Source organism: Podarcis gaigeae (assembly GCF_964106915.1).
Source record: "Podarcis gaigeae genome assembly, chromosome: 6".
Lineage (NCBI taxonomy): Eukaryota > Metazoa > Chordata > Lepidosauria > Squamata > Lacertidae > Podarcis > Podarcis gaigeae.
The window spans coordinates 27,102,356-27,121,672 of NC_139682.1; the positions used below are offsets into that span (position 1 = coordinate 27,102,356).

General features: G+C 45.5%; 1 protein-coding gene across 8 annotated transcripts; it reads left to right on the top strand.

Moving 5' to 3' along the window:
* The first annotated feature begins 392 nt into the window (after positions 1-392).
* Positions 393-9,190, top strand: LOC310847851 (uncharacterized protein). Of its 8 annotated transcripts, XM_083745968.1 has the most exons (5): positions 498-708; positions 913-1,140; positions 3,337-3,542; positions 3,854-4,674; positions 5,368-9,190. In XM_083745968.1, exons 4-5 carry the CDS (start codon positions 3,873-3,875, stop codon positions 5,976-5,978), a joined length of 1,413 nt encoding a protein of 470 aa, XP_083602094.1. In that variant the 5' UTR covers positions 498-708; positions 913-1,140; positions 3,337-3,542; positions 3,854-3,872; the 3' UTR covers positions 5,979-9,190. The 8 variants fall into 8 exon arrangements, with proteins under 8 accessions (XP_083602099.1, XP_083602098.1, XP_083602093.1 ...); XM_083745972.1 differs by lacking the exon at positions 3,337-3,542 and having other exon boundaries at positions 490-708; positions 3,854-4,611; XM_083745967.1 differs by lacking the exon at positions 3,337-3,542 and having other exon boundaries at positions 497-708.
* The last annotated feature ends 10,127 nt before the right edge of the window (positions 9,191-19,317 follow it).

Here is a 19,317-nt window from a genome sequence, read left to right on the forward strand (position 1 = left end):
CATCTAACAGAATGTAGTTTGAGCAAGCCACTTCCTTGGTGGGGTGCATGGGGCGCCCTAAATTTCTGGAGAGCTTTGGAAGACTTGCTTCAAAACGCACAGCACCATACCACCCTGGAAGGAAGCTCCATTGAATTCAATAGGGCGTCCGTCTGAGCAGACAAGGCTGCAATCCCGAGAGTAAATCGCCTCCGAATTCAACAAGGTGTTTTATTAAGAGTAGGGCATATTCTATGACTGCTCTGGGGAACCTGACGCTTCCTTCCCGGGGGAAATGTTTGTGGATGAGAATATGCATTTTGATTTTGCTTTGTTTTTTTGGCAAAGGCTGTTTGCAAAATACTTGGGGGGGGGCTGAGCGCCCTCCCCGCCCTGGCAACCCGGAGCCGCCTATCGCCAGCAGAGCGAGCTCCGCCGAACAAAGCCACGACAAGGGGATTAACTTCCAAATGACCCTCGCCGCGCGGCCGAAAGCGCCGCTGGAGCCCCACCCCTCGGGCGACCGGAGGTCTGGCTGCTGATGGTCACATGGGCCTCTATCAGCATGGTGGGAAGGGAAAGTTTATTTGAATTGCAAGCGCTGCCCGCCTGCCCGGGGACCATCAAACTTGTGCTGCTCCGCTTCCCGGCCAGCTCTGCTCCTCCTTGAAGTTTGCTGCGCCCTCCGCCCCGCCAGCCCGGCTCCAAATGCTTCACTGAGTTTGCAAGGTGATTTTTTTTAAAAAATAATAATATATTGTTTTATATCCATTTCAACCTCTGCTTTTGTTCATGCTCATCCATTTATTGCTTTTGCAACATTTGTGATCGCAGATCCCCTCCTTAACCAACGTTAAATGCATTTGCTCCTATTTGCGGCTTCTCTTCTTTTGCAACTACTTTTTATTTCTATTTTTTCCTACACCCCCTTAGTTCCCTTTCCCCATTGTCCGCCCTCTGATTCGAGGCTCCGCACGTCAGTCACGGGCTTGACTCTTGCCCCTCCCCGCCTCCCCGATTGAGCGCTGGCTCCCCGCCTTCTTCCTCTGCTTCGTCCTGCCTCCCCAAGGCCGCGTCTGGTTGGGCGGGCGCCGCGCCCGTCACGCGGGGGAGCCAATCGCAGCCGGCCTGCATGCCCACGAGCGAGCCGGGAACTTGCAAGTAAGTGTGCGACTGTGGGTTAGGGGAGCGGCAGAGCTTTTGGGGGAAGGCGGCTGGGAGGGTCGGGATGCTTTGGGAAACCCCTGGCCGGCACCGAAACGCTGGAGAGCACCCCTGGGTGTCCCTGGAAGTGGGTGAGGGAGGGGAGGTCTGTTGCTTGGAGGAGGAGCAGGATCAGACACCAGGAAGAGTTAAATGTTGTACCCCAGAGTTGTTGTTTTCCAGTACTTAAAAAAAACAAAAACAACTCCAGATTTCAAGTTCCCCATGAGATGCAAAATGATGCTCGTCTTTACATACCCTGTGAAAAGTCTGGTGTTCAGTTTGCTGGGGAATCTGCGATCTGCATCTGCTGCTCAGCTAAAAAGGGATTGTGGCTTTTGGAGGGAGGAGGGATTCTTATAAATTGGTTTTTGGAGAAAGCCCCTTGGATTTATTCCAGCTTCTTGGAGTCTGGTGGTACTGATCTGCAAACCCAAAGACTCTGTTTCGCTCTGTTGTATTAGAAATGCCAGAGCTGTGCAGCAGGGGTACCTTAGGAGTACTGCAGGTGGAAATAACTGCAGGCTGAACTTAATGTGGGAAACTGGTAGCATCTTTGCTGGCTAGACAGCTATCTAAGCCTGGTGGGGTTTTTATTTTGCAGAAGTGTTTCCGGAAAGCTGTAGATTCACCCTCAAGGTGTGAGTTCAAGAAGGGAGCTTTCCAGTAATTTTTGCATGCCCAACCTGTCATATATCAGCTGTCTGTACTGGAGACCTGTTCATTCCTGGGTCCTTCTAGCTATATAGGCCTAATTCTCTGTTACTATTATCTTACTAATATAGACAATCATTCAATTATGCAAGCCACCCCCTGTGGCTTCAAGTGGTACGGCTCAGATGCAGGTAAACCTGTGTCTGGGCTGTACCACCTCAAGATGCAGATGGAGGCTGGCATAATAGAATGCCGATCCATAAAAGCGAAGTCTAGCTAAGCCTTCTTGCAACTAGTTTTCTATAGGCATGGAAGGTTTTTGAAGGAAGGAGCATTCCACCATGTGATTTTCCCTCCTGTTGTCTGTACATCCTAGATCCAGCTTGCCCACCCCTATAAGAACAGACCACTAGATGTGCCTTACTCTGTTATCCCTGCAGAGACTTTTGGCTAATAGCGAAGCTTATTTGTCATCTTCTTAAGTGTCTACATTAGCTAATGTCTTGCTTTTATGTTCTGCTGACATGGCTGAGTGAGCCCTGACCGGGAAATAAAACATTTGCATGCTTTTGTTTTGTGCTGAATTGCTTACTTGGAAGTACATCTCAATTACCTGAATGGCACTCGCTTTCCAAATTTGTGTTTAAAATCACAACCTAAAGCTCAGAAAGTCTTTTGTGGGGTGCAAATGTTTACTCCCAAATAAAGTGAGATGGTGTTGTTTCAACAAGGCCTGCATCACATGCAGGCTTGCTTCAAGTAAGTACCATTGGACCTGCTGAGATTTACTTCTGAGTAAAGCAACACAGAATGTGGCTTTAGACTTCGAAGTCCATAAAATTAATCTAGGCTGCAAAAAATTATACTAGCCTGCTATGAGTCTCCGTGCTGACCTATCAAGAGAGGAAGCCCTATCTTCCATCACCTGCATGGAAATGCAGGCTTCTAGCTTTTTGGCTGGCTAGTAAAAAAAGAGATCTACCAAATAGACTGGCAGGGGAGTGATGGAACAATCCACCCCTCCTTTGGCAGCTGTCTGTATTTCTGTGATAGTTGTAGAGAAAAGGGCATCCTTCTCTTTGTGACTTGCACAGAAAGGAAGTGGACTGTGAATAAATCCTTTCCTCTTCCACCAGCCCCCTTGTTTGCCTGCATGGAATTCCTGGCCACCTGTGGCTGTCACACAAGTTGCTAAAATACAAGTATGTGATGTGGAGTTTCATGCAGTGGTGCAGACTTTTTTGGTAGAGCAAAACCCAAACACGTCAGGTGTGCAGAAGAAAAAACATTAATTGCGTTATTCATAAACCCCATGCTTCTCTAAATAGCCCTGTCTCCCAGGTAAGTCCAGGATTTAAATTTGTGTGGCTGTTCCACTGACCCCATGTCAGTTCAAAAACCCAGGGACCCGCTGGAGGTGTCTGTCCATGTGAGACAAATTAGAACATGAGAAAATCCCTGCTAGATCAAGCCAGAGGTTCTTGCATCCTGTTTTCATAGTGGCTGACCAAATGTCTATGGGAAATTTACAAGCACTCCCCACACTTATGAGTCCTAGCAGTTCAGAAGCATACTGCACCCATCTCTGGAAGGAGAGCATCGCCAACAAGGCTAGTAGCTATTGATGGCCTTCTCCATAAATGTTTGCAATCCTCTCTACGTGTTTGTTTGGAAACAAGCCTCACATACATAAATGATGTTTCCAAGTAAGTGGGTATAGTACTGTAGCCTACAATCATTTCCCAAAACACCTGTATTTCTCCTTGGGGAGGAGAACATATAAACAACAATACATATAAACAAACAGTTCAGCAATAGAGGTATGTACATCCTTCTAAAAGGGGCCTGTTGTAACTGGGAAAACAGCACGTTTGTGTTCCTAAGCTAAATTGATAGTTTATGTGATCGGGGCCACTTGCCAAATAACTCTCTGAAGGTCAGAAAACCAATTAAAGGGGAAAGAATAACCTCTGCTGTGCCTGTGAGGTTTTAACTGGTGTGGGTTCTCTTTTGGCAGCAGAGGCAGAAAGAAAATAATGGCTGGTAATGACGACCTCTTAAAGAATCTGCAGAACAACTTGCAAGAGCTGAACAATCTCCGCTCTAGGTATTACATATCAGCAAAACGTACCTTGTCTGCAGGGGCCAAGTCACTGCTTCGTGACCAGCAACAACTGCCAAGGGAGAATATGAACATCCAGCCGTTTGCTCCTAGAAAGAGCATCCGCCACCGTAACCCCTACTGGCCTGATGAAGAAATCCGGACCTTCATTGAGATCTGGGGCGACGACCAAGTCCAAGCCTCGCTGGCCACCAATTTTCGCAACGAGGCTCAGTATGAGTGGATCTCTGATCGGATGCGGGAATACGGCTATGACAGGGATATGAAGCAGTGCCGTTTGCGTGCCAAAGAGCTTCGGCGAGGATACAAGGCCATTGTTTGTGGAAACAACTCCTCTGTGAGTGGCCAACGTGCCCTGCCGTTCTATGATTCCTTGAATAGTTTCCTGTGCATGCACAAAGGCCTGGTGGTATCCAAAGTCTCCCTCTCCATAGATCGGAGGAATCGAGAGGCACAAAAGCTGGGGCTGGAGCAGGAGAAAAACGAAAAACTAAGCGTCGTCCTCGTTTCCGACGACGACGAAGCCTCCATCCCAGAGCCTGCGGATGACTCAAATGGCTATTTTCAAGACCCGCGGATGGATTCCGACCCCGTGAATGCTCAATCTCCAGATGATGAATGGGAGCAGCATGGAGAAGACGACATTCTGGCAGGTGATGAGGCTTTGCCCCATTTCCCCAGTGCTAGAGGAGAGAGCCATTCGGCTGTCAATTCAGGTGAATTTTGAGAATTCAACTCCTGTTTCAAAGATCATTGCTTTTGAGCAATGTCACCTAGGTGGGTTAAGTTAAGATGATGGTTTGGGCTGAGCTTGATTTCTTTTTTTAGAAAACAACCACCTCTGAGATGTGCTGGGAGGACTCCACTTATATACTAGAAGCATGTCCCTGTAATCTAGGGATTGGGAACCTGTGGTCCTCCAGATGGCAAATTCTACAATGCCAATAAGTCCCAGCCACCATAACCCAATAGTCATGGATAATGGGAGTTGTAATAATGTTATAATGACCTGTAATAATGACAGGTTCCCCATCCCTGTTGTAATCCCAAATGTATGAGGTTTGGCTATAGCTACTTAGTGAGGGGGGGTGGTCCACACAAATGTCAGAGGTTGTCTCCTTAGCATTGTTGGGCATGCTCCAGAGCTAAGCCCTAGTGAACACTGGCTGAAATTAAGAGAACCTAGAGCCATCCAGATGTTCCTGGGACTATAGCTCCCATCAGCCACAGCCAGCATGGTCAGTGATGATGGGTTTTGTAGGCCCAACAGCAGCTGCAAGGCCACAGGTTCCTCTCTGCTTTTAAGTGTAGGCTGCTGCTGCTGTTTTAACTTCTTTTGGCATCTGGTGTGCTGCTGGCCACCTGCAGAACACCACCATTTTGTTAACTCCTGCTGTCTTCCATTGCAGGCCCATCCAGCTCCTTCCCCAGGGGGCCCCTGGCCGACACTGACAGAGCAAGCAACCACTGGAGCAGGAAACAGAGGAGGCAACCCGACGCTGCCTCGGACCTCGTGGACGCCATATCGCAAGTGGGCGACAGGCTAGTGTGCGCCCTATCCGATTTGCACTCGAGGCACAGGGAGACGTCTGAGCTTACGCAGGCCAGGGAGAGCAATGCCCGCAAGGAGGAGCTGACCATCCTTGCAAGCCACGTGGGCCAGGCCACCAAAAACATGGACAAACTCATCACTCTTATGGAGACGTCGACCAGGCGGATTGCAGATGCCATGGACAGGCAAACAGCTGCCTTGGAGAACCTGGCACGGTTGTTTGTCACCAGGGCGCCACCTCCTCCAGTGCCCTCCACATCCCAAGGGCACCTTCCGCATTCCTCCCCAAGCACCTCTGTACTGCTCCCATCATCATCATCGCCACCGCCGCCACTGGCGCTGCACGATGCTCCAAACGCTTTGGGGGCCCACCGCACCAGTGCTCCCAAAGCTCCAGAATCACCAGCTCCCAGCGAGGCTGAGGAATGCCAGCCAGAGAAAAAGAAAATAAAAACAGAAGGCAACTAGTGGACTCTCATCATTTGACAATCCCTCAAACATGCTTCTTTGCTCTCATTGAGTAGACACTCATCCTTAAAAAAAAAAAAAAAAAAAAACTCCTTTGAGGGGGAAAGTCAGGATGGTGGAAGCTGTAACAAATCTCTCTCTTTTTTAATGTAGCCAGAATTTCAGTTTGAAGGTATGTTTGCGTAGAAGAGGGAAGGATGAGTTTTGCCTAGGATGACAAAACTGTAGAGTTCACTGGCATTCCACTGTTCTGTCCCTTGCTCCATATTCTGCTGCTTCATTATGCAATTCGGACTGCAGTCCCGTGCACAGTTGCTAGGGAGTAAAGCCCCACTGAACTGTGTAAGTGTGGTTCAGATCTAGGCTTAGGCCACAGAGAAGGTTGTTTCAAAATCTCTGCTCAGCCCTGAAGTTGGTTGGTGGCCTTTGTCAGCTGCTGTTTTTCCTCTCTCCAAATGGGCAATACAAATAATCTGCACTGCTTGGTGGTTTTGAAGATGAGCAATTTAAAGACTGTGAATCATTGTGCACAGTGAAACTGATACAAATGAGTAGAGAACATTCTTTGTTGATATATAACATGTTGTTGTTAAAATCAGTGAAATGCACGGTGAGCGATGGGCTCTTTTCCTCCCTTGTCTCAATGAAACCATGTCTTTATTGGCAAACAAAAATAGTCTTCAAATACTAAAATAGAATATTTTTAATGTGGTTGCGGCAGCTGATCTTGCAAGATCAAAGCCCAGGCTTGGTGGTTTTTTCCTTCGCAGGTTATAAGAATGGGGAACCTCTGGCCCTCCAGATGATGTTGAACTACAACTCCCTTCAGCCCTAGCAAGTATGACCAATGGCCAGGGATGATGGGAGTTGTAGTTGAACATCATCTGGAGGGCCAAAGCTCCCCACAGCTGGGCTACAGCTGGAGGAGGGATAGACCTGAGTGCACAGAGCAATGGTCTCCATTTTGTAGCTCATGCAGGACAACATGGGTTAGTAAGAGAAGCAAAGCAAATCTTTGGCTTTCAAAGAACTCCTTGCACTTGATAGTTCTATGAAACTCATCTCCTCCCAACCACTAACCTTGTAGAGGAGATCAAGGACTAAACATCAGGAAGAACTTTTATGACAGTAAGAGTTGTTTGACATTGGAACAGTCTCCCTCAGGACATTGTGGACTCTCCTTCATTGGAGGTTTTTGAGCAGAGGTTGGATGGCCCTTCTGTCATGGATGCTTGAGATTCCTGCATTGCAAGGGGTTGTACTAGATGGCCTTTGGCAGATCCCTTCCAACTCTATGATTCTGTGTCTAAGTCAGGGGTGGAGAACCTCCGGGGTTAATCCCGAGTGGTGGCACACAGCCTGCTCCCTGTCAAAATTGGCCCTTGTGGACAATCGTGGAGTCAAAAAGGTTCCTCACCCCTGAACTCAGGATTTGTGTCTTTAGTGTTAGCCTGTCTGTTGTTTCTGGGCAGCACAGAAGGTGGGGGTATGAGTGTGACAGCCAAATCTTGCTTAACCCCAGCATCTGGCACTCAGAGAGCCAGTGTGGTGTAGTGGTTAAGAGCAGTAGTCTTGTAATCTGGGGAACTGGGTTTGCTTCCCCGCTCTTCCACGTGCAGCTGCTGGGTGACCTTGGGCTAGTCACACTTCTCTGAAGTCTCTCAGCCCCACTCATCTCACAGAGTGTTTGTTGTGGGGGAGGAAGGAGAATGTTAGCCGCTTTGAGACTCCTTCGGGTAGTGATAAAGCGGGATATCAAATCCAAACTACTACTCCTCCTCCTCTTCTTCAAAGCTTATGTTGTCCCTGACCATTGCTTGTGGAGAAATCAGACTCCATGAATTTGTCTTCAAAGCCTTCAAGCTGGGGGCCAGTACTATTTCTTGTGGTAGCGAGTTCCATAAGTTAATGTTGTGCAGAGTGAAAAGTACTTCTGCTCATAAGCCCCAAGATGTACCGACAATCAACTTCGATTATGATGCCAATGTCTAGATATTGGAAGAATGAAACACTCTCGTCTCCCTTCCTAGTTGCCCCTTCCTCTCTCATTCTTCAGGTGGGCAGCTATGACTGCACAGAAAAAAAGATTATTAGCCTCACGAATCAATGCAGTTGGCCTGACAGAGGTGCACTGTGCAGGCTGGAGTTTCTCCCGTTACAATTTCCTTTATGGGGAATGTAAATTGTATTAGTACGCAGCTGCGACTGCAAATGCCTGCCTGCAGTCACTGTGTGGACGTGAGTGGGGAAAGGGATTGACAAGAGTCCCAGTCTCCATGATGGCAAACAGTTCCAACTGACCTAGGTGAGGCTGAGTGTCCTCATTCCTATACAGTGGTACCTCAGGTTACATACGCTTCAGGTTACAGACTCCGCTAACCCAGAAATAGTGCTTCAGGTTAAGAACTTTGCTTCAGGATGAGAACAGAAATCGTGCTCCGGCGGCGCAGCGGCAGCAGGAGGCCCCATTAGCTAAAGTGGTGTTTCAGGTTAAGAACAGTTTCAGGTTAAGTACAGACCTCCGGAACGAATTAAGTACTTAACCTGAGGTACCACTGTATTTGAAAGCGCTGTGTACCACCACCCCAGGTGAAGGGCACATTGATTCCTAAACAAAGTATGTGGTCGTTTCAGACAAGCAACCCATTTTTTTTAAAAAACGTGTATTAGGGAACTAGAGGCCTGCATCCAAAGATTGGGCTTGTTATTTCAGCCTTGCAACCAAGGCCCCAATTATTACTAGCCTGTTAGGGGATAGCAGCTTCTGTTTCCACAACAGCTACAGAGAAGGAGCCCTACCTCCTCTTGGCATGCTGAGAGAGAGGGAAGAATGCCTTCTACGAAGCAGATTGTGCCAGCCTGCTACATTTTCAGGAAGGCCATGAAGGAAGGAACAAAGTAGACAGCATCAAAATGCCACATATCCTGTAGTGTGGGGCTCACGGACGTTGCGAGTAAAAGATGTGTGAGAGAGTATTGCCAATACATTCTAAGCGCATATGCTATTGAAGAGGCACTGCCACTTTTCACTGAAAAGTGCAGAGTGCTCTTGTTTCTCAATGCCTAGTTGTAACTGGGATCTCTACTGTAGAAGATCAGGGTTATGCTTCACCTAAGTAATACTAATTTTGTTTTGTTTGTTTTTTTAAAAAAGCTCTCAACATTTTTTACATGGCTACCCTACCAATAAAGTTGGATACTAAAAACTTAAAGTGGTGACCATTTATTAACATTTGGTATGTATGTCCAGCAGTTCAGGTGGGGGGGGGGAGAGACTTAATATCATTTGAAGTTCTTTTGAACTCAGCTGTCATTACATTTTAATAAAAAGGCTTAGGTTCATTTTGTGAAATGAGTCACTCAGGCATTTTAATGCAGGAAATAAAAATAATAATCATCTTAAAACAATTCCATCTTAGTCAATGTAGCTATCTCTTTTTCATTTTGCCTACAGAAGAAACTGAAAATATTCTAGGGATTAAGCCTCACAAAACTACAGTTCCTCAGATGAAGTAATGGTATTTGAGCCAGTTTGTGCTTGGAGCATAGAGGTGATTTTAGATACCTATGATTCCAGTGACTGCAGTACAATTACTTGCATATAATAATCTATATTAAGGGGACACACATTGACACATTCTTAATAAGAGTTTAAATGCCGTTTCATAACTGTTCATTGGGAAACTGAATCAATTTAATTTCCCATTAACCAGGGGTATAATGAGGATGCAACGGGTTGAATGCCTAAGCATCTAATCTATGCTCAAATAATAATGCAGCCTTTAAACATAATTCAACAGAGGAAATGTTCATCCCCACACACAGGCCCAATTTCGCTGCGTAGTCAGTTGCTTGTTTTGCCTTTTTTTCCCCTCCCCAAGTGGTCTAACCTTATGCCAGGTTACAGCGTTATTTACTTATTCTGTTTGTAAATCACTGTGCCTCAAGGCACACCCATGGTGGTTTAAAATATTAAAACACTAAAACAAATTAAATAGTACAAAACAAAGAGTGGGAACCTTTTTCACCCTAGCACCACATTCTCTTATGAGGAAACCTTATGAGGGCCATATGCCAGGGGTGGCTGGGGCCAGAGATGAAAGTGGCCGGACCAATGAACCAAAAATTTAGCACTTGCAGTAGGGTAGCTTCTGTACACATTCACACACACCGCTCTCTCCTCCATCCGGACAAACAAGACATCAGAGGTCAAGGACATATTGTAGCCGGGTAATACTCTCAAGGAGAATGTGAAGAAAGGCCAGTGAGGGTGGGGCCTTGGAAGAAATCCAAGGGTTATGTGATCTGGGGAGAATTCTGAGTTAGAAAGGGCTGAAGGGAGACAGAAATGGAGCAAGAGCTCTTGGGTTGAAAGTCTCTTCAGGAGCCAATGAAACATGCTGCCTGGTCTGGGCTTCTCCACTTCTGTTACTAAACTGCTGTGTGATGGGAAGAGCCAACATTCTTCATTCATCTCTCAAGCCACAGGCTCCCATCTCTCCAAACACACCCTTGATGACCAAAACCGCTATGTGCATGATGTATTTGTGCAGGGTACCCATGCTTCTGTGCTCATCAGAAATGCACAAGCTGTTGCTGCAGCACCGTAGACACAGGTTTGTGCAATTAGTAGGAGCTTATTCAGGGCCCTCTTTTTATGTTGCCCCCTCCCCCCCAAAAAAAAATCTGTTCTGGGGCGTCCTCCCAACTCACCAGAGTGGATGAGGGTGGTGCTCGCAGGAATAAGAGGAAGTCCCATAGTGCAGACAGATAAAACCCTACGTATTGTGATGGTATGACAACAGAAAGGTTTCTCTTTCTTAACTGCTGATTCCAACATAAAGAGAAATATTAGTAGGAAAAACCGACCTTGAATCAATAGGATATTAAGCACTGATTGAAATGAATATCCCAGTCCTTAGCACGGTCGATTTACTTCAGATTTGAGGCTTTCACCTCATCCTGTGCATTGAGCAAATTATCGTATCCATGAAAAATAAAACTGCATCCGTATTTTACACTTGCTGGGGAGTAATTCCGACAGAATGTACACCTTCTAAATCCCATTGCAATTACTAGGATGTTTAAGCCTAGGATGCTTGCAATCCTGTGCACGTTGAATCAAAGAGTAAATTCTGTTGAATTCATTTGGTCTAACTTAAGTAAACATGTAGAGGCTTCCTTTACATGTAAGTTCATTTGATGGAATTTCAACATTTGAGTAAAAGTTTTGAACAAACCTTGTTTCAGAAAGCCTTATGCAAATTATATTTAAAACTGTTTTGATTATCATTATTAAAAAAATTCCCCAGGTATGACTAAGAAATTGATACAGCTAAAAAGAACTGAGTTTAGAATACCAACAGGTCTAGAATTACTGCTTCAGAAAAATAAAATGCAAAGTTATCCCATTAATTCAGTTGCATTAATCTTTACTTAAAATCTCCCAGTGCCAGCTGTCAGTTAATTTCCGCTTAATGTTACCTGCCATTTTAACGTCAAGTGTTGATTGCAAATTATGGAGGAAATATATGCCAAAAGACATGCCCTGTGTACTGAGAAGGGCTTATAATACCCACAATGTCCAAGTTGGGTACTGCAAATTGTCCCATCTTTTTTAAAATTTAAAATTTTATTTTGATAAAGTAATATAAATGAATAAGAATAAAAATGTGCACCCCACCACTGAGACCATTCCATTGTAACTATCCAACCTCCCCAAATTTCAACACCTTTTGCAATGGTTTGACCCCTTTCCGTTTTAACAGTACAAATTCTACAAACACCCTCCATATCTCCTCAAAATCATTTCTCCTGCATATTCCCTGTGTTACCTTAATGGTGCATGTTAATTTATCATTAATAGCTACATCCCACACCTCTGTATACCATTCTTCCATTTTATATTCTGCTTGCCCCTTCCACTTCCTAGCTATAATAATTCGTGCAGCTGTCAATAAATTTGTGAGCAAGTCCTTCATAGCCTGTGAACCTTCCACTACATCATAAATTGATAATAATGCTACCTCTGGACCTTCAGTCAGCTTTAACCCAGTGCAATTTGTACATCTTACTCAGAATTCTCTACTCTTTTAGTGGTTCTCAGGCAGGAGTCTTTCCCACATCATCTCCCTGGTCTGGAGAGAATATCGCCGCTTGATCCTGCCAATACCAAGGATTAAACCTGGAAACTTCTTCATGAAAAGCATGTGCTTTCCCACTGATATACAGTCCCTCCCCATTGTTGTGGTTGAACCCAGTTCAGTATCCAATATAACAGGCTGAACCAGCTCTTGTTTATTCATATCCCACCTTTCCTCCAAAGAACTCAAACTGGTGTGCATGATTCTTCCTCTCCTCCTTTAATCCCCACAGCAACTCTGAGGTTGGGGAGGCTGAGAGGCAGTGAGTGGCCCAAGGTCACCCAGTGAGCTTCATGGCGGAGTGGGGATTTGAACTCTGGTCTCCCAGGTCCTGGGCCAGCACTTTTAACCACTACACCACACTGGCTCTTGATGGCAGAAGCAGTGTGGAACCCATGCCGTTTCTGCTCTGTCACAGTGGGGTCACCCTTTGCAACACCCATTGCCCTTTGTAAGCTCCCAACATCACAGTACCTAAAAATGTGGTTCCATACTAATTTCAGCAGGGCCATGATCTTTGCATGACGTATATTGCTTGTGGAACCTTTTTCCAGGCTACATTTCCTTCTAGGGGCCACATGGCAAGAGCAGACAGGGCCAGAGGCAAAAGTGAACAGAAAAATGAATGTGTATTTTACATAAACCTCTCTGTGTTCTCCATCCAGGGCAGGAAGTGGTACCATTATCAGAGCTGAATGATGCATTCAAGGCAGGCAAAAACACTCAAAGGTGTGAAGCGGGGACACTGAAGGGTGTGACCTTAGGAGGGTCTTCAGGACCAGGCAGAGGGGGCTAGAGGGCTTCTGTCATCCTCCAGGCCTGAGGTTCGCTACCTCTGTGTTCAAGCTGCTGCCAGACATCTTGCTGCAGTTTTGTTTATTTTCACCCAGACAGGGAAATACAGTGTTCATACACGCAAGGAAATAGCATCTGCATCTGACAGGGAAAGACAGGAAGAACAATGAGGTTACGCAAAACAGATTCCTAATTGGTGCAAGCAAGCAGACAATTCTGCCCTGCTGGTTCCACAGAAGGGACAGACAGTGCAGTGGGAGAGATTTATGGCTTTTACATCAGGCTTACCTGAGCAGCTGTCCTGCATGGGGAAATGGAAATTAGCAAATGGTACCAGTTTTCTGAACAAGAGTAGCGAGAAGCCCTGGAACCAACAAAGCAAAAAGCCAAACAAGCAAACAACTCGAGTGTGCCTTTTCAGAAGACTACAATGGCAGCTCTGCTTGAACAACATCCCAAACACAAGCAACAAGACCAGCATAATAATGTTATTTATACTGCTCAAGGACAGTATTACATCCTGCAAGAATAAAAAAGATGGTCCTGACTTTGGGACATACAGAACGTTAAAGGAGCGGGAGCAGAAAGGGCTTAGCCAATAAAGGAGCACAGCGAAGTCCATTAACCTCTGACTCTCCACAACCTAGGTCGAGGTGAAGGAAGAAGAGATGAGCTATGTGGCTGCAGGAAACAGTGGATTCATCTTTTGGTCTGCTTCTAGCTGCACTGTCATCAAAGTTCAGCTCAGCCTTTTTACCGGTTCTGAGAAAGTATTGGTGGGAACTGGTAGGAAAGCATTCCTAGGACTAATCAGTGCTTTTTTTCTGGGGGGACACGGGGGTATGCATACCCCTAAACATTTTGTAAATCTTTGTACTTTTGTACATTTACTGTGCAGAGGTACCTCAGATTACAGACGCTTCAGTTTACAGATGCCAGTAATCAGGAAGTAGTACCTTGGGTTAAGAACTTTGCTCCAGGATGAGAACAGAAATCATGCTCTGGCGGCACGGCAGCAGCAGGAGGCCCCATTAGCTAAAGTGGTACCTTAGGTTAAGAACAGTTTCAGGTTAAGAACGGACCTCCAGAACAAATTAAGTTCTTAACCCGAGGTACCACTATATTTATTTTTCCCAATTTGAACTATTTGATTTTCCAATTTGATTTTCTTGAGTCAAAATGAGAGTACCCCTAAACATTATTTTTTTAGAAAAAAAGCACTGGGACTGATACCCACCACAAGAGCATGCTCCTATAGAGTTAGCGAATCAAATAACTGGGTCTATAGCATAGTAGTGTGCTACAAAGGGACACTCAGAAATCTAAGCAAACCAAGGTGATACTAGCGTAGTGCTCCAAATGTTGTTGGACTACAGCTCCCATCATCCCTGACCACTGGTCATGCCATGCTGGTGCTGATCGGAGCTGGAGCTGGAGTCCCAGTTGGCCATGCCCCTGTGGTTCCCCAGTTGTGGAATGCCCTCCTAAATGTCTCCATCATTCTTAACTTTCAGGAGGAATCTAAAAATATTCCTGCTTACGCGGGCATTTGGTGGCTAATGAACAGCGTTTGTGGTGATCTCACGATCATTGGATGGAAGAATGTTTTTGACTGTAATTGCTTCTAACTAAAACTGCTTTTAGAGGTTTTGAAATGTAATTGTGTTCAGAATATATTTCCTTTATAAATTGTGTATCTGTTTGCTGCCCTGCGCTCCTTGCGGAGGAAGGGCAGGGTATGAATTCAGTTTATAATGGGTAACAGCATGTGGAAGGCTTTGCGCCCTTGGGCTGGAGTATCAAGTCTGAGATGTTGCAGATGAGCCTCAACGCTTCCACCACAGTTAGGAAGCCCACTGGGAGGCGGACTTGTGCAAGCCAGTTTCTCAGTCTAATCTTATTTCACATGGGTTGCTGAGAGGATAATACTGAAGGGGAAACATGCAACAAAAAGTTGAGCAGTGCAACCTCAGAGCGTGCTTGTGGGATACAGGGTAGTGACAGCAGATAGCCCCGCTGCTTCGAAATACGAAGGGTTGGCGTGGCTTGACTTCATTTAAATAATTTTGAAAGGGGAAATTAGGAAATTACTGTAGCACACAGGTCACCGGTATCCTCAAAGCATGTGCATTAAGCTCAGCCCACCCTCACCCACCCTTCCTGTCCTTGGATTTATCACAGAGGGAGCAATGCCAGGCCTAAAGGTGTGGTTAGATCGGGATTATGGAGAACCACTAGCCTTGGTACATGTGCCAAACTGTAAGCTGTCAAGCAGGTACCACGTAACTCATATTTGTCTACTCTGAATGTGCCTTCTGCTTATTATTAGAGGATAACTCAGTCGATAAGAGCATGAAACCCTTAATCTCAGGGTCATGGGTTCAAGCCTCACATTGGGCAAGTTTCCTGCCTTGCAGGGGGTTGGACTAGAACAGGCATGTCCAAAAGGTAGATCGTGATCTACCAGTAGATTACTGGATATCTGCGGTAGATCACCGGTAGATCATTGACTCCCCCCAAAGAAGCTGAACATCTGTGGCTCCCCTGAAAAAAATCAACAACTTTGACCCGAACCCCCCAAAAAGGGGCTAGATCACTGCCAGTTTTTAACTCTGTGAGTAGATCGCAGTCTCTTGGGAGTTGGCCACCCCTGGACTTGAAGACCCTCGTGGTACCTTGCAGCTCTAGTTCTTCAATTCTTTGGTTCTAAATGAATAAAAGAAGGGCCACATACTGGCACTTAGATGTCATTGAATTGAATTCTGCCTTACCACATTGCACAAGCAAACCTCATCTCTCTCTTCTCCCAAAATTTGCTCAAGGATGTCTCCCAACCCACTGTGTGGAGTGGCAGGCAAAAGGAGGATGTTGAAGCCCCTGTTACATACATAGAAGTCCACTCCACACAGCCAGTCAACCTTGTGGACAGTATCCAACTACAGTGGTACCTCTGGTTACGTACTTAACTCGTTCCGGAGGTCTGTTCTTAACCTGAAACTGTTCTTAACCTGAAGCACCACTTTAGCTAATGGGGCCTCCCACTGCAGCTGTGCCGCCACTGCACGATTTCTGTTCTCATACTGAAGCAAAGTTCTTAACCCGAGGTACTATTTCTGGGTTAGCGGAGTCTGTAACCTGAAGTGTCTGTAACCTGAGGTGCCACTGGAATGGACCCTGTCAGTGCAAAGTTTTACACTTAGGCAACATAGCATCTCCCCTCTCCTCCTCCCCACATGCCTCTTAAATCTCTTCTAAGCATTCCCACTGATTTGGAGAGGGTGGAGGGAGGGCTGAAGAGAGACGGTAAAGTTCCATTGTGGAAGTGTAAATCCTTCTGCTGCTGGGATGTTCATTGGATACTGCCCTGTATTTTTATTTTAAGTCTTTGGGGGCTTATAGACATGCATAGCATTTACCCATCCACTCCCACATCTATTGCACACACCTCAAATGCTCCTATGAATCCACCACCATGTTGTTCTAACTCTACCCACAGAGCAGCCAACTCCAAGAGACCAGCTTTAATTCTGCCAATGTGAATTATTTTAAGCCCCAGACTAAATAAAATGGAAGGGATGCAACCTGGAAGCTGAGGTCACTGTGGCCTTTCAGAGCCACTCCTACCAGAAATACCTCGTTAGTAACATTCAAGAATCACTTCACAATTTAGCTAAAGAAAAAGGCTTTGTAATACTTGAGAGCCATTCTCTGATATTTTTGGTATCAAAGGCATTTTAAATGTATAACAAGATGTTCAGCACGCATCCGAGGTGGGTGGAAGAGGGGAAATGAACTGAAACAGGCATAAGTGTGCCAGCATTGGAGTGCCAGCTTTTGGCTTTGGCAACAGAATTCTTCCTTTTTCAGTTCATTGAACTGAATCTACTATGAGCAAAGCTCTCGCCCTCCACCCCCCGCCACACATGTTTACAAGCTATTACTAGGTTATAATTCTGTATGTAGCACTTATTATATTGTCTGCCTTCAGCAGAGATGCCGGTGAGCTTTGCAGCAATGCTACTACCCAAGGGAGTTTGATCATGGGTACAGTCAACCTGTTCTTAGTGGAGAACCTACAGTCCATGGGTCAAATTAGGGTTGTGTTCCCCAAGCCTTATCCACCTGTCCTACAACTGATGTCATATATAATGTCAGGTACAGGACAGGTAAAGTCACGGCTACAAAGGAACAATTGGAAGCGCCTGGTTGTTCTTGACAAATCTGTATGTAGGAACTTTCACAAGCCCCACTGGCATGGTGTAGTAGAGTCAATCCCTGCTTAAAGCAGCATCAATCACATCCGATAGCACTGATCAATAGCACTTGTCAGTGGTGACATCAAGTCCCACTATGATCAGCCGGACTCTTCCCTTTGCAGCAATTTGAACTCAAGCCACTATGCAGAAGAAAAATGTGCCACCTGGTCATTGTGATGCCATGCGATTGGCAGGTGAGCAGCTGCAACCACTTGTCAAAGTGGCCTGTCAAGGGTAGGGAAGTTCAGGATCTGGCTGTTCCCCATCCCTGGTATAATTTGAACGAATATGCATGTGGGTCCTTGGAGCCAAACTCTTGGCTGCTTTACTCCTCCTCCACTACATGAAGGTAAGCCATGGTTTAGCTTAGTGTTAAATCAGAACTGGCTTATGGGTTGTTCCCTCCAAACTACAAGCAGTAGTCCAGGAACAGACCTTGGCTACAGACCATGGTTTGTCTGAAGCAAAACAAACCAAAAATTCAGGTTGACACGCAATACTAAGTCATGGCTTAGCTCTGGGTAGCTGGAGGATCGGGAAAAGGAATGAAGTGCCACAATTTTTGCCATGAATACAAATATGCCTGCTTACTCACACTCAGCTATGGATTTAGCATTACTTCCAGTCCATGACACTGTATCAATCTTCCTCTCCTATCTACGAGAATATGGATGAAAAGGAGCACATTATTCTCCCCAAAAAGGATGGGAGATCAGTCTACTCCCTGTCCGTGTCACTTTTGCATGTGTTCTGTTCAGTTCAGTTCAGCATTCAATTGGGATGTTTAAAATGTTGCATGAAAACTTGCATTTGCGGGCAGTTATTCTTCTATCCTGTTTGATCAGCACAAGGATTACCACTAGTGCAAAAGCACTCCATCCCACCCCCAAATATGTTCCCTAGAACAAATTTAGAGAACATGCAAGGAGAGGAAGTTCCATTGCAAGCAGATGGAACTTACTTATTACTATGTTGAATACAATCCTATGTTTCAATATGTATTGCTAAATGCATTCTCTCACAACATAAATTTTGGTATGTTTTTGAAGCCAAAAGCTCATCTGAACATTTAGGAAATGCAAAGGCGGGTATGAGTCACGGAGAATCTGCTCATTAGTGGGGGCCCAGATAAGGTGAGTTCGTATAAGAATTCACAAAGATTGAATTCCTCAATTATCCCTACTCCCAAGCGCAGCATTACTGCTGCTCAACTCTCTCCAAAACAGAAAGGGAAGGTGATCTGCATTCATCAGAATGTTCTGCAACTCCTTATTAGAGCATTTGGTTTGCCTGCAGAAGGTCCCAGTTTCCATCTGCTGGTAGAGCTGTCTGAAAAATCCTGGAGAGTCAGAGCTAGATAAACCAATCATGTGCTTTAGGAATTGTCTATGATCCTGTGTTCTGCATTCTAGAATAGTAGCCCAGATACCTATTTCTAAGCATCATCTCTCTACTGGTTTCTGGCTAGGAAGAATTGTATCTTGCACCTAAAAGAAAATACGATAGACAAACACACATGCTTGTTGTACTAAGCTCAGAGGAGGAAGCACACAGCAGCCAGTAACAATCCTTTAAAAATGTAAGTAGTGCAGTGTATTCTCGTTGCTTTTTCTTTTCTTAATGGGGACTGGATAAGAATCTGAGTCAGGATAGTCACAGGGAAGACGCAGGCAACATTGACAGAGCAGCTACTTTTAAAGATCACAAAATGGCTCCAGCAGGCAGAAGGAATGTCAGTGACCACCTGGGATATTTTGCCTGTGATGCTGAAAGACGCAAGTGTCACACCCCTCACCACTTTATACAAAGCAAGCATTTTAACAAATAATAACTGTGCCAGGTGGGGGGCATTATCTTCCCCCAGAAACAAGATACAGCACACAAACGATGCTGGGGAAACATCGCTGCAACGTTAGCATAACGTGCAAGCTTAGAAAGTAGGACTTTGAGAAAGAAATATGTGTTTATTGGGAGAGAAGACATCTATTCTCCCCCCCTTTTGCAGGCCAAATGTAGCAGCTGAATGAGCCTAGATCATGGATAGGCAAACTAAGGCCCGGGGGCTGGTCCGGCCCAGTCGCCTTCTAAATCTGGCTTGCAGATGGTCCGGGAATCTGTGTGTTTTTACATGAGTAGAATGTGTGC

What these genes read in the sequence shown, in the direction of transcription:
- LOC310847851 (XM_083745966.1), top strand. Translation starts at nt 2,549, where the DNA reads ATGGTGTTGTTTCAACAAGGCCTGCATCACATGCAGGCTTGCTTCAA. An exon ending in CACATGCAGGCTTGCTTCAA is followed by an intron (nt 2,596 to 3,853) that starts GTAAGTACCATT and finishes CTCTTTTGGCAG; the next exon opens with CAGAGGCAGAAAGAAAATAA. An exon ending in CCATTCGGCTGTCAATTCAG is followed by an intron (nt 4,675 to 5,367) that starts GTGAATTTTGAG and finishes CTTCCATTGCAG; the next exon opens with GCCCATCCAGCTCCTTCCCC.